This window comes from Poecilia mexicana, unplaced genomic scaffold (genome assembly GCF_051168715.1).
Source record: "Poecilia mexicana isolate PSO_F unplaced genomic scaffold, ASM5116871v1 scaffold_8, whole genome shotgun sequence".
Taxonomy (NCBI): domain Eukaryota; kingdom Metazoa; phylum Chordata; class Actinopteri; order Cyprinodontiformes; family Poeciliidae; genus Poecilia; species Poecilia mexicana.
This window is the reverse complement of record NW_028263377.1, coordinates 10,216,880-10,239,519: the sequence shown is the minus strand read 5'-3', so window position 1 is coordinate 10,239,519 and position 22,640 is coordinate 10,216,880. Positions and strand designations below refer to the sequence as shown.

General features: G+C 40.2%; 1 protein-coding gene across 1 annotated transcript in view; it reads left to right on the top strand.

The window, feature by feature from the left end:
* Window positions 1-213: 213 nt before the first annotated feature.
* Window positions 214-22,640, top strand: part of prkcbb (protein kinase C, beta b) — a 76,058-nt gene continuing 53,631 nt past the window's right edge. Inside the window, exons 1-2 of the mRNA XM_014982674.2 lie at window positions 214-670; window positions 2,481-2,512. Coding sequence (XP_014838160.1) covers window positions 492-670; window positions 2,481-2,512 — 211 coding nt within the window. The 5' untranslated portion in view covers window positions 214-491. The remainder of the gene's footprint in view (window positions 671-2,480; window positions 2,513-22,640) is intronic.

Below are 22,640 nucleotides of genomic sequence, written 5' to 3'. Positions count from 1 at the left end.
GAAAGAATCTACCGCTGCTTCCTTTTTCAGAAAAACTGAGAAACAGCAGGCTTATTTCTAAGCTAGTGCTGGCTAATAAAATAACACGTATAAATGTTGTGGAGAAGAGCGTTAAATGCTTTTTACCTCTCTCTCTCTCTCGCGCGCTCTCTCTCTATCTCTCTTCCTCTCTCTGTTTCGCTCTCTCTGTTTCGCTCTCTCCTTTCTGTCAGCGGCTGTCAGAAGAAAAGGAGGAAGAGGAGGAAGGGAAGCCAGTGCGGCGACAGCAGCTCACTCCGCTGACGGACAAGACTGCAACACCTCAACAAACAAGCAGCCACTTCTCTCAACTCCAACAACTATTTGTTGTTGTTGCTCTGCTTCAATAAGCGCTCTTTTTTCTTTATTTTTTTTTTCCACTCCCTTTCTCTCTTTTCTGCGCACCAACAACTTCGACGTGCCGAGCGGTTTAAATTGAGCAGCGCGGAGCAGGAGCCCCTGAACTCGGCAGAATGGCAGACTCGGCGGCCACCAACAGCGACGGGGAGGACGGACCCAAGCAGCCCATGAGGGGCTTCGCGCGCCAGGGTGCGCTCCGGCAGAAGAACGTGCACGAGGTGAAGGACCACAAATTCATCGCGCGCTTCTTCAAGCAGCCCACCTTCTGCAGCCACTGCACCGACTTCATCTGGTGAGGAGCGGGCGGGGGGTCGTTCGTGGTCTGTTTCAGTGGGGCTTTTTGAACAGTTGTTGCGCCACATCATGATGCTGCCGCCATCCTTTTTTGAAGTTATTTGATTTGATTTTTATTTGGGTTACCTTTCACAGAGACTGAAACATTTTCAGTTCAAGGAGAAGTGAAATACGGCCATGTTAACTTGCCCTTAAGAAATACAGAAAGTAGGTGGCTGCCGTCTTCTTAAAATAACCGACTACTTCAGCTTTCATCACACTTGTTGATGCTATAACTGTACACCAAGACAAAAAGGGAAGACCAAGAAATATGTGGGCTGTAGTGTTAAAAAAGAAAGAGTAGCTGCAGACCAACATTTGATGGAACTAAGTAGGTTGAAGAAGTGAGAGTGGATGAAAAATTTAGGTTTTGTTTTTTTTTTTTAGAACAAGCCTGGCTGGTGGAATAACCTGAGAGGAAATAATTGATAAGCACATACATGTTTAATTGTTTTTCTCCCTAATTTCTCAGTGATAAATGTTTAACATTTTGCTATATGGCTCACCACCAAGGGAGACACAGTCAAGGAGGGGCGACAGAAATAGTTGAAACAGATGTCAGCTTTTATTTACACCCCATCTTTCTGTTGCGTTTTTTTTTTTTGCATCTCCAGGAAGGGGGTAGCCGTCCCCCCCCCTTATGTTTGGCACCCCTTTCAATTTACTGTATAGTACAGGTGGCTCTCAATGCTGATGCATCTGGTTCCTAGCTTTTAGCCTAATGTCAAACAGATGAAAGCATGCAAGTCCTTAAACTGAATGATAAAGACGGGCCATTTATAAGCAGGTTGGGCTTCAGCAGGGCAGCCTTTCTTTTTCTGGGTTGTGTGTGTGGGGCTTGGGGTGGGGGCCTAAAGAAGGGACTCGCCTGGGGGAGCTATTCATGCAAAAACTCCCACTGCTTGTCAGTAACCTGTGCAAACATGTCACCATCAACGCAGGCCACCTGGGTTTACTAGACAGCCGCACAGATCTGCACTCAGGTCGTTAAATTAATTTAGTTCTGGAGTTTGGCCTAATTTGTCCCGTTTATTATTATCTCTGCACCAGTCCCAGAATGGCTGTTAGTTCAGACCTGTGACAAGCTTTTTAATTTGTGAATAACTAAGTGATCTGACCTAGAAGATTATGTTTGGGACTTTAGATCCCACTGGCTGAAAAACGAGAGATCTATCTATCTATCTATCTATCTATCTATCTATCTATCTATCTATCTATCTATCTATCTATCTATCTATCTATCTATCTATCTATCTATCTATCTATCTATCTATCTATCTATCTAGGTCAAAAAGCAGTATGAAAAAGAACAATGTGCGCACTGAGAGATGTCACACCTGTGGAGATTATCTATTTGTAGCTACACTATGAAAATGAGCTGGGCAGAGTGTGTGCGTGTGTATGTGCGCCACTTTGTGTGTAGATGTCTGTGTGTGTGTTTTCATGCATGCACCTGCAGCCATCCCAACACTGCCCATATACCTTTGGAGGAGGTGTGTCAGATCATTTTGCCTCGGTGCAGCTGGCGTTCTTCCCAGCTGAGTTGCAAAGTTTTGAGTTTGTCCACTTCACACACAGAACGGGTCTTGCCCCCCCCAAAAAAAAAAAAAATCAGTATCTCTGACACACCTCTGCCGGTGTGTTTTTAATTTTCAATGGTTAACATTTTTCTCTATGCAAATATTGGACGTTATTGATCAATATATGTGTTTGCTTAGTCAGATTTTGTATTTATGTAACTTTTTCCCTCTGTTGTTTTCGCTCCACAGGGGATTTGGGAAGCAGGGATTCCAGTGTCAAGGTAGGTTAATTGAAAGTGCACACACTCACACACACTCTTCTCACATTTGCCAAGCTCTCTTGATTTGAAAAAGTCACAAATTCACTCAAAAGACGAAAATGCAACATGTCAAACATTGTTCTTTAAGTGCACTTCTAATAGGTTTGAAGAAACCGTTTCCTACGCTCAGTTCTAAACTTAAAACAGGCCACCCAACATCCCTGGTGTGCAATTAATTTTGACTGGCACAGAGAACAGCATCACAAAGCTCTGGGAATAGAATAAATGCCGGTGCAAAGGAGGAAATGACAATAACAATGATTATTAATTAATGCTTATGAATGTTTTGTTTGTCAAAACTAATGGGGGGGGGGTGGAACGGCAGAGCGTGCTTGAAGCTTGAAACCTTCAAGTCGAAGCAAGTAAATATTTGCACTGTTATTAACGATGACATAATCAGAGTGTCTGGCCCCCCTTGTTTCATGAAGTTGCGTCTGTGAAACGGCAAACATTTAGATTTAGACGACAAAAACAAAAAGCTGAAGAAAATGTCGCTGGAAGCCCAAACAAATTTCCTGTCATCGGTTCATGCACGGTTCAGTGATGAGTGTCTGAGAAATTATGTAACATGAAGGCTAAACTACACTTGATGAATAGAGTTAAAGGTCAAAAGTTTGCTCATTTTGGAATTTTGCAAGTGTTTTACATACAGCATGCAAACATACCACCACAGCATTTCACTTGGATTTTCTGTGACAGACCAACACAAAGTAATGTAATCGAAAAGGGGGGGGGAATTATACATATTTCAACATTTCTTACAAATATAAGATCTGGAAAGTGTGGCATTGATCTGCTTCTGGCTCTTTTGACACATAATGCTGCGCATTAGCAGCAGGGATTTGTAAACAGGTGATGGGAAGCGACTGCAAAAGACTCTAGACTGAAGCAGAGGCTTAATTCATCCCAATGAGAATCTGTGTCAGGCTTCGAAACTGGTACTAAAAATACTCTCCATCCATTCTGACTGAGTTTGAGGTACTTTTACAGAGTAAAATGGCTAAAAAAATTTCCATCTCTAAGCGTGCAAAGCTTGCAGTGACATACCTTGAGGAATTGTATCTGTAATTGGAGTAATTTTTCTTCCAATTCAGCACTATGCACTGCTTCGTGTCGGCCTATCATATGGAATCACAGGCAGTGACATGATAGAATGTGAAAAGGTTTAAAGGGTATGAATATTTAACCCTGCATCGTTAATAATTTATCCGACCTGGCAAACAACATTAAAAAAAATAAAAACGTAGCAAGACCGTTTTAAAATTTGCTCACCGAGCTTCCGTGGACTCAAACCTTTAGAGTCAGACACTTTTAGAGTCCCTGTTCCCCGGTCTTCCCTCAACAAATGATCTAATCAGCCACAGGAACATGAGAAAAAAAAATGTGGAGGAGCTTTTGGCCGTTTTATCTTTATTCAGTTTGCTTGAAGTCTGTTTTATTTTCTCCCTACTGTCTTTACAGCCAGTTGGATGTTCAAGGATTTTCTCGTTCCTTAGCAACAGCGAAGCATCCAGACACAGCCCTCTATAGGCTCTGGGATGTAGGAGGTGCTTTTCAACACAGCAGTGGGTTAGCTGGTAATTAGCACATGTGTACATACGACGTGTAAGCTGTCAGTGGTGTGCTTGTAGGGAAGTCTCACTTGTTTGACTGAACTCGAGCTTTTGTCCAGTATGAGGAAAAGTGTGTGTTAGAGTAAACACTGGGCACCAGCAACAATCCAGCCGTCTTGTTTCATGGGAATGTGAGGATGAGTGTGATTTTGACTTGTTTCCCGCTTGGAACAGAGTATCACTCGGGGAATTTCTCTGCAAGGTCAAACAGATGCACAAGTAGATGCAAAAGGAATGAAGCAACACGCCAGTGTTTGGGTGTGCTTCACTTCTTCTCAGAGAGCCACACAGATAGTGTCTGTCTGTGTGTGTGTGAGATTGTAGCAAGATCTACCAACTGATATCTCACATTAGTTATGTACTTTAGTTCTATTTGTAGCCAAACATGTATGCACTTGCTTGTTTATTGTCCAGACGGCCCAAATAGTTTGTCCATCTGTTTGAATTTACAGTAGGTTCAGCAAAATGCTAATCAGCTACGTTAACTGCACATGGCATTGCTATTTTTTGCACAGTCAAGAGTGGCAAAAAAAAAAAAAAAAGGAAGTTGGGCTTGCATTTGCATCGCTAATGTACGTCTACTTTTGCTTGTACTTTAAACAGAACAGGAGTAAAATCCATTGCTTCATTCAGTTTGGAAAGGCTTTTATTCTGAATGAAACGGGTCCCTAGTTCATGGTGTGCCAATGGAGCCTAAACATTGGTTTGTACCAGCTCTCAGAAAGCAGCAGAGACAACCAGCCGCCACATGTAACGCTGCATATAATTAACAACGATGTGGCCTGTTGAGTTTCCTTTTTACTTGCCTGATCTGATGTCGTTTAGATCTGTTGAAAGTCTGTGTGGTATGAAATGCTTTCCGTCATCAGACCTTTACTTAAAAAAAAAAAAAAAAAAGAAAAAAAGTGTATATGCTTGAAAAGATACGCATGCAGCTTTTGTGCCTTACTGGACATGATGTGAATTAAAAACCTTGTGTTTTCATTAGAGCAGCATGCATTTGTTGCAATGCACAGAAAAAGTTGTATTGCATATGAAAGTTGAAAAACAGTGACCTGTGAGAGAACATACTCATGTGCAGAAGTAGCATTCTGTTTTTAATCAGTCATCCAGCATCGAGCATCACTTTGTTCCCTCTTATTGTGCATTAGGGGCTTTGACTGGTGCCAATTTTAAAATACGCCCTGGAAGCATCTATTATCAAATCCAGTCGGATCAATTCATTGTCATTTTGGCATTTCTCTGGGAACCATGACGTATTGGTGCAACAAACCATGCAAAAATGATATGTGAAAATATGCATAATCTTAACAGAAGTTTGGTATTTCAACAGCTCGAGGCAAAAAGCAGAGTAGTCGTCTGGTGGTTCTGCTTTTGACGGCAGCAGTTTAAAAAGTTCATGGAGACGATGGGAAGAGCTTCTGTCTGCAGCAGCAGCAGCGCTGAACAAGACTGTGAAGGGATTGTAGAGGCTCTCCAATGAGCCTTCCAGCTCCAGTCACTAACCTCTGCAGGGCCCTGTTGTCCAACAAACTGCAGCACGTGGAGGTGCAGAACGTCAGCCCGATTTTTCTTCCAATCCCTGTGGTTTAGTGTTGCCAGGATGCAAGTGTGTAGTGATGCTGTTTTCAGATTATTTAGAAAGTGCACAATTCTCGTTGTGTTCGTCGATCACCAAGGGGAAAACGACTTTGTGCATTATTGCCATGTTGTGGTAAAGATCATAACAGCTGGCTCAAAATCTACAACCAGTTTGTGTTAATTTGGCACAAACTGAAGTTAAGGTCAAAGTTTTCAATAAGAAGTGTGAAAGTCTGTTAAATAGGTGGAGGATCCATGTGAAAGTCTTGCATTGTGCAATCAAAATGACTTACAAAACAAACGCCGGCGGCGTGCCAGTGGATTAACAAGGTCCTCAGGCTTCCCATATTAGTAATCAGTGTTGCGTAAAGTAAACGTCCAAGTTAATCACAAGGGTCCTGCAGGGGCCCTCCTCAAGATGGCGTCCCAAAGAAATCACCAAAATGAGGTCCTGTTACTCCTTTACTGCTATGTTCAATATACGTGCAATCGAATGACTTTTGCAGGAAGAGGACGAACCATTTTAACAACAAAACTGCATAGTTATAAGTTGTTAAAATTTGACTGACCAAATGGATATAAGGATGCCTCTTATGGAGACTGACAAAAATTAAACAAACATGCCTGACTTAAATGATGGCAACAAATGTAGTAGTAGCCAAAACAAAAAAGTAAAGAGAGAAATCACACACTATTGAATATTTGCACAAGCTACCACACATAGCAACAAGTTATCCGAGCCTAACATGAACTGTTGTCACTGCAGCACAAATGGCCACACACAAAATCGTCCATTACCACACCACATTACGACTTCAACAAGTCAGCCAAACCACAAATGACCAACCAGATATGGAGATCCAGCAAATGGATCAACACAACAAATGGAAACGCATGCAAACACATTTTGCTAATACGAACTAGGGTTTGTACCCTAGTTCAGAGTGTTTAGTCGGCGTCCATCAGCTAATCAGCACGCACAAAAAAAACCTTTTCCCACTGGCAACCAAAAGACTCTTGATTAAACAACAAGCCTCCAGCTGTTATGGCCTGGCTCACAGACCACAACCAAAAGGGAAGGGGTGCGAAACATTAATTTATTCTGCACAAACTGAGGTTAAAATCAAAGTTTCCAATATGAAGTGTGAACGTTAGCAAATCAGTGGCGAATGGTGGTGTGCACGAGTGGAAAGTATTGTGATTTGCAATCCAAAAAAATCTGCAAAGCTGAAGCAGCTTTTAGCTCTCCGCTAGACAGAAATGCTGCCATGTTATTTCTACCTGCTAGTTTTCTTCCACATTGCAAGTAATGTTAAAGGTAGTATGCTTGGCTTGGACCTGACTTCATAAAGCACAGATATTGTGGCCTTTTAATAAATGTATTGTTTTATTATTTAGTATAACATTTGAACTCTACAGTGTTGGGGATACTCCGCAAAGTGACTGGTGAATGCTGCTATGACTTTTTTGCCGTCATCGTATTGTCTTCACCATTCTGCCTGTTTTCTCAGGCAAAATAGTCAAAGTTCATCCAAGAGGGCATAATGTGTTACTGTCACCCAGAGCTTCACTGCATGACACCTGCAGTCTAATAACCTACTAAAAACATGATGTATACACCAAAAACCAACATAAGACCTAATAAATGAGGACACCTCCAAGTTGATTCCCAATTTCAACACCTAGGATAATCAGGTGTCGAAACTGGTTCGACGGATTAGAACGCTGCTACTCAGCATATTGAAGAGTTAATGTCTTAGACGTTACGTTGTGCTTATGATGAGATGTGATTCGAGAGGCCACCTTAGATTAGACATGCAAAGTAATTGCCAAAATGCCCACATGTGGCCGTCCACGCAAGTTCACTCTAAACGCAGGCTGCAAATAAATCCCACCATGAGTCAAGCAGAGTACGAGATGCTGTTTGTGGATAATGCTGGACAACATGTTAAAAAAACTGATTTGATCTATTAATTTCAAAGTGAGAGTCAGAAATGTGTATTTTCATGTTCACTCTTCTGACTCCTCAGATTTGTCATTTTACACTTATATATACACGATTGCCTATATATATGATTGTTAATGATAAAAAAATAATAATTCTTGGGTAAGCACAGTTGTTTCTTTGTTTGGGTGTTCACAAGCTGTAAAGCCGGCTGATATTTGCACATGGTGCAAAGTTGTGTAAAACGTTGCGGGTACAAGCAGCTGACTCCTGCAGTGTTGTTGCTGTAAACGATAACCTGGAATGCCTGAATGGGATTCAGCCGTTTCATTTTCTAACCTCTTGAAATACTGTGGGTCTGACTGAACAGGGACTCTTTTATTATATCATCTTAATTTCGGAGACTTTTTTTATTTTTCCTTTCAGTTCTAGCACTTGTTGTGAGACGGTGTGTACATGCATGTGCTCCGTGTTTCTGCTAATGAGTGCCTATTTCTTTAATGGCTGCCTGTGCAAAGCTGCATGCACTCCATTTGCTTCCGTACGATTGCCTTTTGTGTCTCCGTGTCTACGCACATGCTCGGAAACGAGCGCGTTAATAATGAGTTGGGCTTTAGTTTTGAACACGGCTGTTAAGTGTCCTCCACTCGCTCCTCGCAGAGTTAATGGACATGGCATCCCTTCGTGGAGCTGGAAAGAGACGAAATAAGCAGGCGGCGAGAGGCAGGGGAGCGTGAGACGTCACAAGTTGGAGACGATGAGGGAGAATTAGAGGAGCAAAAACAAATAGAAAAGATGCTTCAAAAGATTTTACAGGCAAGACGGGAGGCGGAGGCAGAAGCAGAGGAAGACTCGCTGACTAATTGGGGGAGGAAATCATTGAGCGCGCAGGGAGAGACAGAGGATGGGAATGTGAGTGGGAAGGTCGTAGAACGGGGAGGAGGCCTACGTGAAATTTTCTTGAAAATCAAAAGACGCTCGCGTCAAGTGCCGGAAGGAAACGGCTTTAAGAGCTGTGACACGATGTGAAGTGATTTACAAGCGGTAAACAATCTCTACACTATTTACACTGTGTGCTGCAGTCGCATCCAGGTTATAACTCCTAACTTTAATGCTTTTTTTTATTATTTTATTTTTAGGGTTTTATGTGACTCCCCATGATATTTGTGAAGCGAAATGAAAATGACACATAGTTTTATGATGATACGTACACTCATTGTTGTTCAGTTCATCTGAATTACATTAAGGCTGCTGGGATATCTTATTAGTACCCAGAATTCTTTGCAAAAAAAAAAAAATTAAGCAAAAATAGTTCCCTTTGAATAAAGGAAATCTGTGAACATTTAAATTATCTTCACATACAGGTCTGGATTTTGACTGGGCCATTCTAACACGTTTGTGTAATTTAATGTAAGTTTATGATCATTGTCCTGTTTGGGGGTCAACCTGCGCCTCTGTTTCAAGGCTTTTCCTGCCTCTGTCACAGATTCTTCCTGTATCTTCAACTCTGACTAGCTTCTCTGTCCCTGTTGAATAAAAGCGTCCCCACAGCATGATGCTACTGCCACCGTGTTTCATTGTATTAAGCATGTTAAATTCCGTGTTCAGACTGAGCATCTTCTCTCGCTTACGCTGTGCCTCCTATATGGCATTCGGCACACTGTAAACAGGACTTCTCATGACTCTACAGTGTATTTCTTCTATAATCTCCTGATTTGTGGTGCACATGATGTTTGAATGTTGTTTTCTTGAACCATTGGGAATAACTGCATCATTGATTGCTATCTGTCGTTTTTTGCATAAGGAAATTAAGCTGGACTGGTAAATAACGGCGCATACATGTTACATGTCCTCTTCTTTGGAATACTAAATATAACCCATTTTGTAACACCTGCATGTAAATCTCACCAGATATCTTTATTTACATGTGATGCTGCCGGCGGCTCGAGGGTAATCCACTGTAAATAAAACAAGGCAGATGGTTGAAACTGAGTGGGGGGGAAAAAAAAGATGTGCGAGAATGATACTCCAGCAGAGAGTTGGCTGGAGAGACTTTTTTTTTTTTGCTGGGCACAGAAGATAATGGATAGGGAAGATGAGGTAGAAAAGAGGGAAGATAAAATGGTGTAGGCGTGCATAAGAGGAGATTGCACCTAAAACAAGCCCATGAAGCTATTGCATGCGGCAGCTATTAGTGCTTTTCAGAACAGATAATACGAAGTTATAAAAAGCCCCATTTAGGAGGTTTGTTGAAGCTTACTTGAATGTTGCCTAACTGGGAGTCATCCGGCAGCTCTCTGGACTCCGAGGGCAGTTCTCCTGGACGTAAACAAAAGGCTTCTTTTTGCTTTTTCACGCTTCGGTACGGCTTCAAATGAGCTGGTGGAAATTTGCTAACATCGCACGTCTGATCGCTGCTCAGGTGCCTCTGCAACTCCAACCTGCGTGGGTGGGAGGCCGATGGATCCAAAACCCACCTCCCACGCACACACACACACACACACACACGCACACACACACACGCAAATAAAAACGCGTACAGAAAACCAAAAGGAGTTTTCATGCATTAACATGCCCTGAGCACATATTGAGGTTTATCACTGAGGTCCTCAATCCAAAAGAAAAAGGTTAAAGCATTTGACTGCCATCCAGTTTTCTTTTTTGTTTTTCTGCTACTTTTATGTTCTTAGCATCTCTGATCTCTCCTTCCCGACTCCCTACCTTTCCTCTGCTCTGAACTCTTACGCTACATTTGAACCTTCCTTCCAAGCTCTGCATTTGTTTCCCGTCTCTCCCCTGCTTTCCTTTCATTTCCTTTTCTCTTCTCTCTCCTGCTTTTCCTCCAACCCCTCAATTCCGTCTCCACTTTTCTTTTTCCTCCCCGTTTACCCACAAGTGCCTGTGTGCTATTTGTGGACTTTGGTGCTTTTATAAATAGATTGTTTCACTGAGAGCACCAGCTGGATGGATGGATGGATGAATATATGGGAGAAAGAGGAGAAGGCCAGACTTGGTGTGATGGGAGAACAATATAAACAAGAAGAACAGTGGGAAGTATTTATTACGAAGCAAAATTTATGGATCATTTCAATGCCGACAGTCTCAGGGGAATGCTTGGTTTACGTAACACATGGCATAAGTCAAAGTTGAACCCTGAAAGGATGTTTTTTTGTTTGTTTTCCCTCTTGTGTTTTAGAATATGTTTGTATTCATTGATACACATGTTGAAAAGTCTTTACACCGGTAAGCTATGTTAAAGGGACAGATTCAACATAGTTTTTTTCCTGCTACCTTTTCTGCTGCTTGTTCATGGAAACATAAAAATGAATCATTACTTTGGCCAATATTAAAAAACACGACATCTTCAAAACCAGAAGCACCCCCCCCCCCATGTAGATGTGACATTTTTTTCATTTGCCAAACACCGCTGGTGTCGATCAGCACCCCTCTTGCCGTTTTCTACCTCACGGTTTTTCTCGTTGCGTTCCTGACTTTGTCAGCGATGAAAAGGTTGAGGCTATCGTAAAAATGTTTCACACCACCCCGTGCATCAATTTGTGCACACTGTGGTGTCAATTCTGCTGCTTCTCTGTTCCTCTTATTGCCATCTTTGCTCAAAGCGACTCTCATAGGCTGAGTTTATCCTTAGAACGTGGCAAAAGCGCACATCATTCAGGAAACAAAATAGAAAGAAGAAAGAGTTGAAAATATATTTTTTAAATGTTTTTTTTTTGACAATCCCATCATTTTGGAGTTCATCTGTCTTGATATCAGGAAGTAACCTCTCTACATGGTACTGAGCTCAATATAAATAAAACTTACCTAATAATAACATTGTGTAATTTGATGCTATGCTATCCATATAAAGACAATGGATAGATGGACAGTAATATACTGAGACCATCAGCAACCAGTGTTGTTCCTAATATTGGCAACTTGTCCAACATCCTGACTTATATTTGGAGAAATCACCCCAGTGAATCACCTGATGAAAATCTGGTAGAAAAAGCTTCAACCTCTCCCATGCACAGTCTGTGTGGGAGCCGATATTTTAGTTGTCTGCCGTTAGATAACATATTACGAGGTGAAAAAACTTGTCAAATTTCTTGTTTGAAATTAAGCTGTTGTCCCAGGCAATTTGCCACTCAGATTATTGTTGCCATGCACCACAGAAAAGCTTGTCAGAACTTTAATCTTCATCCAGAAAGCTTGAATTTTGGTCATTTTTTTCCATTAATATTGTGAAGAACTAATAAAAGGTTATGGGATAAGTTTATCCAATCCCTGAATGCTGTTTTTAATGCTTTGTTCTGATGCTCTTTTTGCTTTGTTTTTATTAACTTCACATATTTTTTTTCTAATTTCCTGACATATCTTTTGGTGAAGCATACCCTTTGGTTCCTGTGTGTTGTTTTTCTTGCTGGTACCATTGCACCCAGATTTTGCTTCCAAATGCCAATCACATATTTCTAATTCACCACATTATATTTGTGTATGTTTTTCTTTTACTCTCTTCTTTTTCCTCTCTTGCGCTCTTGTGGACGCTTTTTTTCCTCTGCTCCCTCCCTGCCCTTGCCTGCCCTGCTTGCTCTGTTTTTGTCCTGTCTTTTGCTATATTTTTGGAGCCTGTCTTTGCACATCATCCAAATCTACAAATTATGGATCTGGTCAACCGATCTCTCAATGCAATTGATCAAATCTTCTCATGAGAAGTGTGGGCACAGGAGAGCCCTCTTGTCCTCCAGGGACAGACCCGGTGGGATTCATCCTGGATTTATGCATGATAACAGGATTTCTACTGTTGGGAGCTTGTGGATTCCTGGCTTATCGACAAATTTGTGACGGACTTGGCTGAGCAGGCAAACACTCAGACTGCTGGTGTGGACAGAGACGCAAGTTGGATGCGAGTCTTGCTGAGACTCGCAGCCCAGCTGAGGACTCAAAAACTCACCAACAGAATGGAATCGATTTTGGAGAAGTTGCTCGTTTCTAGTTGCTAGTTTCAGTTCAGTGGAACAACCAAACTGGTTTGGATAACTGGGAACTGAGATATATCGGAGAGACTTTAAGGAAGATTGAAATTTATAATCTACCCGACCTAAAACATTCCGTTTCTGAATTGGCTTTCCCTGCTTGGAAGCGCTGCATATTTCCAATCTCCTTGAAGATATGTAAACATAACGCTCCTTCCCATGCAGCTGTGGAGCTGAGCGCTCCCAAGGACATCATGCCTTGACAACACCTGTATCGGACTTCTGCCGGGAGGCTGAGCAACGTGGTTCCATGGCCCTTTACGTCTCCGCCTTCACTCATGTCTTTGTTTTGCCCTTTGTTTTTTTGTCTGAATGTTGCCATTTGCCCTAATGTGTCCTTTCCTGTTTTTATTTTATTTTGCTAAAAGCTGTGGAGCACTCACTTTTAAATCATGTAAAGCACTTTGTATTGCCTTGTTGCTGAAAATGTGCTATATAAATACAATTACCTTTACCTCCTGTAGTACATTTAGCTTACTATCACTTAGATTGTCACAAATGAGGATGGATGGATGGATCGTCTATGTTTTCTTTACATATCGCCATGGCCTGGAGGGGATCTTTTGCAGACATTTTACTTCCAATATCCTGCACCTTGCAGAGCATACAGTCAATGCTCTGCATGAATGCTGTAAGTCTGTATACCAACACTCGTCAGTCCAGGTCTGACCAGATCCAAGCGGCTTTTCAAGCACTTTCTTTGCAGCGTTTTGTAAAGGTTCTGGTTATACAACAGCACTCTGCGGTCATTGGTCACTTACCGCTGCAGTCTTTACAGTGAGCCTCAGTCAACTTATTGACAGTGCCAAAAATATTGCAGCATTATAGTGCATTGATTTCTCCATCATTCCCCGGTGCTTTTCAGACACAAAGAGCTTTCACCCGAAACAGCCAGTGACCACTGCGCACAGCAAAATACCATGAATCGAAGAGTGTAGGTGAAAAGCTGCTCTCTGATTAGGAGTTGTGGAGCAAATGCTGAGGTTTGTCCTTCCTCCGGATTGATATGAAGTTACATTGTATGCTACTGTTAAGGCATAGGGGCAGTTAAATTCTGAGTTTATGATAATAAGGAATAAAGTACAGAAATTACAGGGTATCATGATATTTTGAAAATGCATTTCATGATTTAGTCAAGTATAAAACACTACTCAAGTCAAATTATGGAACAGTAAATATTCTGTTAGCTGTTGATTAGCAGACACAGAGAGAGAAGGGGCATAAAAACATAACTTGATTGACTTATGGTTACACCGCAAAAATCAACAAAGGAGAGCTATCAAGACAGTTTCAAAGATGTTAAAATGTACTCAACGGTGTCACAGATTGCCAGCCAGTTTCCTGAAGGTACATTTGGGGGGCTGCTAAGCTAATGTTAGCTTATTCAGTAGGTTAGCTGCTGCAGCAGTTAGACAGATAAATGTTGCTAACTTAGACACTTTGTAAGTAAGTTAAGCGATCTTTTTTTGAAAAATCTATAAACTTCGACCCTCATTTCAAACACTCCCATGCAGGTCCTCATGAAGGAGTCAGTCCCTCCCAGCTGTAGTCAGAGCTGCTGCCTCCACATCCAGTAATTAAATCATGCATGTGTGATATAAATGGCTTATCAGTTTACAGACAGAACTGTGTGCAACTATAAACCTTTCTTTGCAAAAATAAATTATTGCACCAAATAAATAACACCTCTGTTATTTATTTTTATTTGTTAGCTTGCTAATGTTAACTTTACGGAAAAAAATCGCCCAATCTTGCGTCTTTTTGTGACTCCGTGTGGGTTCATAAGTGAATAGGGTTGACAACAAAACCAGGCATAAGAAAAGAACACAAAATCAAATAAATATATAAACGGTACAAAAAGAAATTGTTGCAATGCAGTCTTAATGAAGTCTTAGTGTCTGTTGTTGCAGCCTGAACCTACACTGTCAATTTGAACTTGTTTGAAGTGGGGTATTAGCATACCACCATAACCAAGTTGAAAAGTAACAAACTCTTTGGAAAAGGTGGATGTCTATCAAACTAATCAGATGTAAACTGGTTTAGTTGACTAGCAAATTTAAACAAATCAAACTGAGGTGTTCATGTCATGTCAGAGTTTCATGTCATGACCGGTTTGCTGGTGAAGAATTTGCACTTTCAACATGCTCAGGGTGAAATGACATCATACTTCTATTATAGACACGAGGAACTATTATCATTAACAACTTCAAAAGAGAAAGATCTAAAAAAAATCTTAATTAACCTTTAAAAAGGAAATCCACATTTAAATAGATTCTTTCATCTTTCCTTTCAGTTCATTCACTGAGGAGAGAACAGCTTTCACACTGAAGAGCGTTAACATAGTAACGCTTAGAAATGGTGCGTTCACTTGTAAAAAGTAGATAGGACTTTTGAGTTTCTGACCTACATGACCATAAAAAAAAGACCAAATCTGGTCACCACCCAGTTTCTTGGTGGATTTCTAGTCACAATACATGTTAAGTTAGTACATATAACAAAAAGTCTGAGGGAAGGCAAATATTGTAAACGGTGAACTTGCAAAAAAAAACAAAAAGCATTTTACTGAGACAAGTTAGTGGCTATATGGTTAATTAAATTGAGTTGATCACTTGCCCAATATCAGCCATTGCATTTCTGTCTATAATAAATTTCTCCTGTAATGTGGGCTAGTGATAAAGGTCTATATACTGTAGCCTGTTTGAGAGCAGAGCTAATGTGTGGACAATGATGAAGACATTGGGGTGTCTTCATCATTGTCATCACAGAGAACAATAGGAAAGAAGCCAAGATGCAGGGGGGAAAACAGAGATTCTCTCTGGTTTGTTTTTTTTAATCAGACCATCAGTTCTAGCTGCCTGATGTGTGTGTGTGTGTGTGCATGTGTGTGTGTCTTCGATGTTCCACAGGTGTGTAAAAGAGAGCTTGTGAGATAAAGTCTAATTTTACTCGTCACCGAGGACCAGCTCCTTTTTGCGCTGATCTACTTTCACACATTTGAAGACTGATCAATGTCAGCAGTTTGTTTGTGTGCGTGTGCCACGCTTTGAGATCCAGATTGACACACAATCCTGCAGGGCCTGGGCGTCCTCGCTGCTCACATTTGAGGCAACTGCATTTCCGTTGCTGCAACGACACCTTGGAGACGTGTCGGCTTGGGTCAAACGGTTAATGTGGGTCAAGCTGGTTGGACATGCTCAAGGCCAAGCACACAAGCGTACAAATTCTTAATTTGTGTAATTTCCTCTTGCTTGTTTTATCTCATAAATAAAAAACTTTTAGCATTGCTTCCTAATCATTGTATTTTTCACCTGTCATGCCTTTTATAATCCCTGTTTCTCTTTTGCTGATTGGAGTTCATTGTTTCGGGCATTTCTCCTTGCTGTTTCTCTTTGTTTTTGCCAATTATTGGATATTTACTGTATGTCTCCATCTTCACGGATTGGAATTTTGCCTTGTATTGCCTGTCATTAATTTCCTCCATGTTCCTCTGCCTGTGGTGGTTGTTCTTGCCCAATGAACATTGCCCAGACTTCCAGCAACCCTGCAAGGCTAAGTGGGTCTAGATTGTTGGAAAGAGTGTAAGGATTAGGTGCAAAATAGTCCAGCAGGATTTAGATCCTCAAAACATTTGAGACAGGCGCTGGTCATTTCGTTTTTGTCCTTTGACGTTAAGATCAGTGAACGGTGTGGGAACCGCGGGTGGATTCACCGCCAATGGAGATATAAAAAAATATGGAAAATCATAGCATATCTGGTTTACCTCGGTCCGACAGCCGTGTAAATGTGAGAACATAATGCAACGCAGTACTGGAACAAAACGCAAGCTGATGAGACAATGAGTTTTTTCCATGTTAGAATAACTGGACGAGAAAAATGTTGGCTGGAACAGAATGAGAGGACCAGAGCGAATTTTTGGAAACTAATCCTTCAGCAATGGTCCTCAGGAATTCAAATTTCTATAAAATATTTTACTCCATGTATGGTTTAGATGTGTAATTTCTAAAACATGAAATCCACAAACTACTGAAATACCTGCAGGGACAAGGATCGATCTGGTGACATTAGCTTTGAAAACAGCCCAAATACCTTTAACACACCTTTTGTGAAAGCATTTTGATACCAGGCAGGAAGAAAATGATGGACAGACATGAACACAAACGATTTCTTAGTATTTTGACATTTAGAACTGTTTTAAGAGGAATACTGGCTGCATTTGATCATCTGAATTTCAAGTTTATGCAAAGCTTTCCTGGGCTAAACTGATTTGAATAATGTTACAATGAAGAGAAATTTCCTGAAACTAAGTTAACATGTTTATGAAAACTGTTTTTCATTTGTATAAACTCATAAAAGGGGATTTTTAATGTGTGAGAATTAATCAAATATTCCCATTTAGACAAACTTATATCAACACCAGTTCCAAAATCTCTACATACAAACTGGTTAATTATGAATAAATGTACTTATAACCTGCATCATTCCACTTATTACAGGTTTGCTATGACAGTTTTGAAGAGAAACTGATTCATATGAATCAAATATTCGGTATGGTCTGACCTCCTGAGCTAAATGTAATCACACCCTGTATACTTTTAAAAATTGCACGTTTCTTGCAACGTATTATCAAAAGAAAATTAAATGTTTAGCGTGAGGTTTTCAGCTCTCAGCTTGGTCAGACACTGACAAAATTTGCAAAAATCTCAGAGGGAAAAGTTTTTTTTTTGCTATCTGTTTTTGTCAGTGTTGACTAAGCTTTATTTAAAGGCCTCAAGTTCCTGCTTTTATTGTGCAGCATTGCCTTCCTTTCCACCTCATTGACTCCTGACTGTAGTTTGTTGTGGTCATCCAGCGGGTAACCAGGCAATCTTTACAGCCTCTCTGGAAAGGATATGAGTTTTCCACCTTATCAGATCCCTGCAATAATTCCCCATCACATAGGCAAATATCTGTCTTTTTATTGCTGCCATCAAATGTTATCACAGTAATTATTTGTCGCTCTGGTTCATATCAGGTTACGTGTTTGCTGGTAAAGTTAATGGTACAGTTATTGATGATGATTGTGACTGTTTACTTAAATCCTATTTTTGTCACTGAGATTCAGAAAGATGGCAAAAAAACAAGATTAGTTGTCACCTTTTTTCATGATGCAGGTAAAAAGAAAACTTGTCACTTTGTCTTGCTATCTCAAAGTTTCTACTTTTTGTAAATTACCTTCCCATTATATTTTTAGGCTTATGGTCCTCTTGTTTTTTATAGATTTTGTTTCACTTCCTCTTGCTGGTGCAATCACTTGCAGATGTGTTTCACTGATGTCTTTTTGCTCTGCCATTCGTTGCCTCTGACCAAATTAGGATTTCTGATCAAACGGGTGAAAAAATATGCAGAATAACAATGTATTTTCTGTATTGGATGTTTATTAACTAAACATTTTGAAGAACTATGATAGAAAAATATGGATTTCAAACAGATTTCATTAATTTTTTCCACATTTATTTCATCTGATGAAACCCAAACTATACTCCTCTAAATATTTTCTACAAGGTTGATTATTTGCTCTGTTTTAAAAGGATTCCGGTCAAAATTGATTTAATATATGCGATGCCAGAACAGGGTCGTAACATTGACATTAACCCAAATAAAACTCAAAAGAAGATCATGATTGTACCAAAAACGGTTCAAGGCTAAAAATTCCCTTAAAACAGCTGTGGTTCATATTCTCTTCAGTCTTTTCTCTTATAACGTCTTAAATTTGAAGTTTAATGGAAACAGACTCAGGATGAAGTGAGAAAGAGAGTGGGGGGGAAAAAAGCATTAAAGGCTGATGTAATTTCCAAAAGCAGATGGTGATAATGGATAAGCTGACCTGTAGTCATGGTGTTTAATTATCGCTGGGTGTTCAGTCTTCCTGTTTACTCCACAAGAAGAGTTTTAAGATCATTTAAACTATGGAAACCTTTTTTTTTTTTTGTAAATTGCACCAAATTCTCCTAAACCCTTATCAGTGGCAGATGCAAATTCAGCCGAATCTCCCTGTTTTTGGTAATTGGGAGAAGTGACTCTGCTGAGCTGCAACAGAGTCGGTTCTGTTGTGATTATTGGTAGCAAGAATATTCCTGTGCAGGAATATTCCTGGTTATTATGGTCCTCTTGTTTTTTATAGATTTTGTTTTTCTACCATTAATCCTGGTAGATTAATGCACAATAACATCTTCCTTTGTGTTATTTCCCAACACAAATATTGTACCATTTACTTTGAATCTGTAATTCTTTCACAATTTTGTGTCTGTCTGAGTTGTGTAATTTTCATTTACATGCAGAACTTATAAACTTGACAATATTTCATGTCCTCTCTATTAATTAATTGTATGTGATGATGCTATTAAGTGGTTGGTCTTGATTCTTAAATTCATTTTCCATTGGCTCAGTCTCGTGCTAAAATAAATTAAGAAAAATCAAGCCTTTCATATTTGTACATTTGCTATTGAGATCAGTGAGAATTATTTTGTCATTAGTGATTTTTTTTTGTTGAAACAAGTAAAAGTTGAACTTTTACAACAGCTTTCAGATTGTGCTACAGTCATCACACATATTTTATGACCTTCATTTTGCTTTGGTCCCTTTAAGAAACTCTTAAGCGCTGTGTTGGAGTGATGCAACATTTTTATTGCTCTGCATAATGTTTTCTTCGTGAAATATTAAGTAAAGTATTGGCTCCTTGTTCTGTTTGTGCAACTATACTCTCTGGGTGTTTCTAACCGCATTCCACCCACTCCACTCTCACCACAAAAATCGATTGCCACCTTTGCTCATTTTTTTTCTTTAATTATTCACTATTCCGACACTTGGCTCCTGCATTATCACAGGACCTTCTGCCCCGCTCAGTTTTGGATGTCTGCAGCGTAGGTGAGCAGATTGAACTCCATCCATTGTCCATCGCAGTCGGGGCAAATTGGTGCGCATGATGAGATGAGCTAAATGTCTAAAACTTGAGTCATGATGTGTAGGTGTGATGGCCCACCTGGATTACTAACTGCTGAGGGGGAAAAAAAGAAAAGCTGCTGTTCTGGGTTTAAAAGTGTTCTTTGAAACCGACTACGATTGCATGACAAGTTAGATTACAAACCGAGAAATTATATAATTCCTTTTGGTTTTTACGATTTCACAGGGTCCTGTTGCGAAGATGCTTTGTCCATTTTATAGTCCGCTGTGATGTTTCAGCAGCAGCCCTTGGTGTTAAACTGATACGTCAGCCAGCATGTCTGTTATATGTAAATACTGTAAAACAAGTAAATACCCATTTGATGGCATGTTTGCTGTGTGTGTACACTGGCATGCAGCAAATTTATGGTGTGTTTAGATTGGAGATATCTCTAGCTGTAAAAGAAGACATGCCAAATATCTGGTACATGTCAACATTTTATCTTAATTATAGTATCTTACAGAGTACTTTTTTATGTTTCTGCTGATCAGGTAAATTTTGACATATTTTTTGGTGTCAAATGATTATTTCATTTGTTTGAAAAAAAAACTGTGAAAACATAACCAATGTTTTGTTAAATAATCACTTAACTGTAATTTACCACTTTTCATTTTCAATTATTATACCTTGGCCAAATTAATATTCAACCTGTAGATCAGCAACTTGTCTGGGAACGTAGAGTAAAGGGTAAATAAAAAGTATTTCTGTACTTTTTAGGAACCAGTACTTAATAATGCTACCTGCTTGGCATCCATTAGTTTGAAAAATGGTTACAAAGCAATTTCTAAGGCTTTAATGAGCCATTATCCTCACATGGATAAAACAAGGAGGAGTGGGGAACCGTCCCAAGAGTGGCCAGCCAACCAAAATTACTCTAGTAGCATTAATCTAGGATGTAAATGAAAAAACTGGAAAGAAAATGTAAAGCACTCGTTTTGGTTGAGGTCAGTGTTCTTAAGTAAGCAATAAGAAAGGAACTGGTCAAAGTGAGACTGTCATGTCTCGCATTTAACATGATTGACAAGACTTCAACAAAATACTCGCGTGAAAAAGTGGAACTTTTCGGAAGTCATTTGTCCTGCTACTACATCTATCCAAAAATAAATAAATAAATGCACACATGCTTGAAAACGGAGCAGAATTAAAATGGTCAGCAAAGAAGACGGGACCAAAATCCTTCCACTGAGACGTAAGAGACTCAAGAGCTGCTATTTCGAAAACCATCAACCAGTTTTTAGGTTTCAGGGAGGATTACATGTTCGCATGGGGTCAGGTTGGAATCGTTTACGAAGTACCTGCTGTTTTGTTCTCACTCAGGTTATATTTGTCTGGTATTAACACTTATTTGATGATCTGAAACATGTAAGGACGATAAGGAGAAATCCCTCCCAGCAGTACGAGCGATCGTCGCGGTGCAGTTCTGCAGCGGCCAAAATCTGAACACGGATCCAGACGCTGTTGTGACTCACTCCATTTTTGTGTACGTTTCAAACTTGTGTGTGCGTTGTGCAGACCAGCTAACTGTGTCACTGTTGCTCCTGAGATACTTTAACCCTTTCATCGCTTGATGGTAACCTAGCAACAGGGGCACGAGCTGACAGAAGTACAGGCGTCTCAGACCTCTTTTTCTGTCTTTACTTCCATTTTTGCATCCTTTTTTTTTTTTTAAAGCCAGTCTCCTTGTAGTGCAGCCACTGAATCCCTCAAGTATGTTGTCCATTCTGTCAACCTCCTTTTTTTATTTTTATTTTTTTTTGTCTTGAATCCAGCTTGCCCGTCTCTTAATGCAATAAGGTAATATCATGTCTCAGGTTATTGGTGCATTTCTTTGAGTGCCAGGACTAAAACTTTGCTCTAAAGTTTATGTCAGCCGTGTGGATACAGAGCAAAAGTATTCATACCCTTTAGGATATTTAGTTAAGCTGTGACAGCAAATCCTAATATATTTGAGGATTTTAAAAGAATAAAAGTGGTTTGTACATTTTTTTTTGATTCAGTCCTCTTTTTTTGTTTATTAAAAATAGAAAACCAAGAAATCCCATCTAAATAAGCATTCACAGCCTTTGCTTAATACTTTGTTGATCCACCTTTGGCAGCCTGATGTCTTTTTGAATGTGATGTCACAAGTTTAGCTCATCTATCTTTAGGCAGTATTTCTCCAGCTCCATCCAGTTGGATGACAGATGTTTGTGCAGCCTTTCTCAGATCTGTCCAACGGACACAAGTCAGGGATGATGATGACCTGCATCTGGTTTCCAGGTCTGATTTCTTCAGAGACGGTTGTCCCTCTGGAAGGTTCTCCTGTCTCCACAGAGGAACACCAGGAGCTCTGACAGAGAGACAGTCGGGTTCTCGGTCGTCGATCAGTCAATCAGTTGATCCAGCCGCTCGTTTGTGCAACTCCAGTGATCTGAGTATCTGACACGGCACTTTTTAAAACCAGGTCTCAGAGTGAAACTTTTTAGTAGCACCCCCGGTAGAGGTGTGAAGTACTCCGCTGAGGTGAAAGTGCACATTCAAGATAGCATTGTTCTGTGTTGTGCTACTTAACTTGTTGAGTTTAGCGCAGCTTCTGAGTGTCGTGTTTCTCTAGATGAGGTGGACGTTGGTGAGTTTTGAACGTTGACGGAGCTGAATGGACGGCAGTCCTGAAGGAAAGGCAAAGTGTTTAAGACTGGAACATCCAGACTAGAATAACCCAGTAAAAATCCAGGCCTGATTTAAATAAGGAACACCATCGTTATGGTATAGCTTTATTTGCTGCATTTGGGCTCTCGTCCACTACACACAAAACGAATGGGGAGGACAAACAGATCGCCCCGTATGTTTGTGTATTTATCATTGAGCATGAATGGAGATTGACGATTGAGTAAATTATGCAATATTCCCATCTCTGCTTGCCGTTTTCCGTTGCAATGAAATCTTGTACTTCTATTAA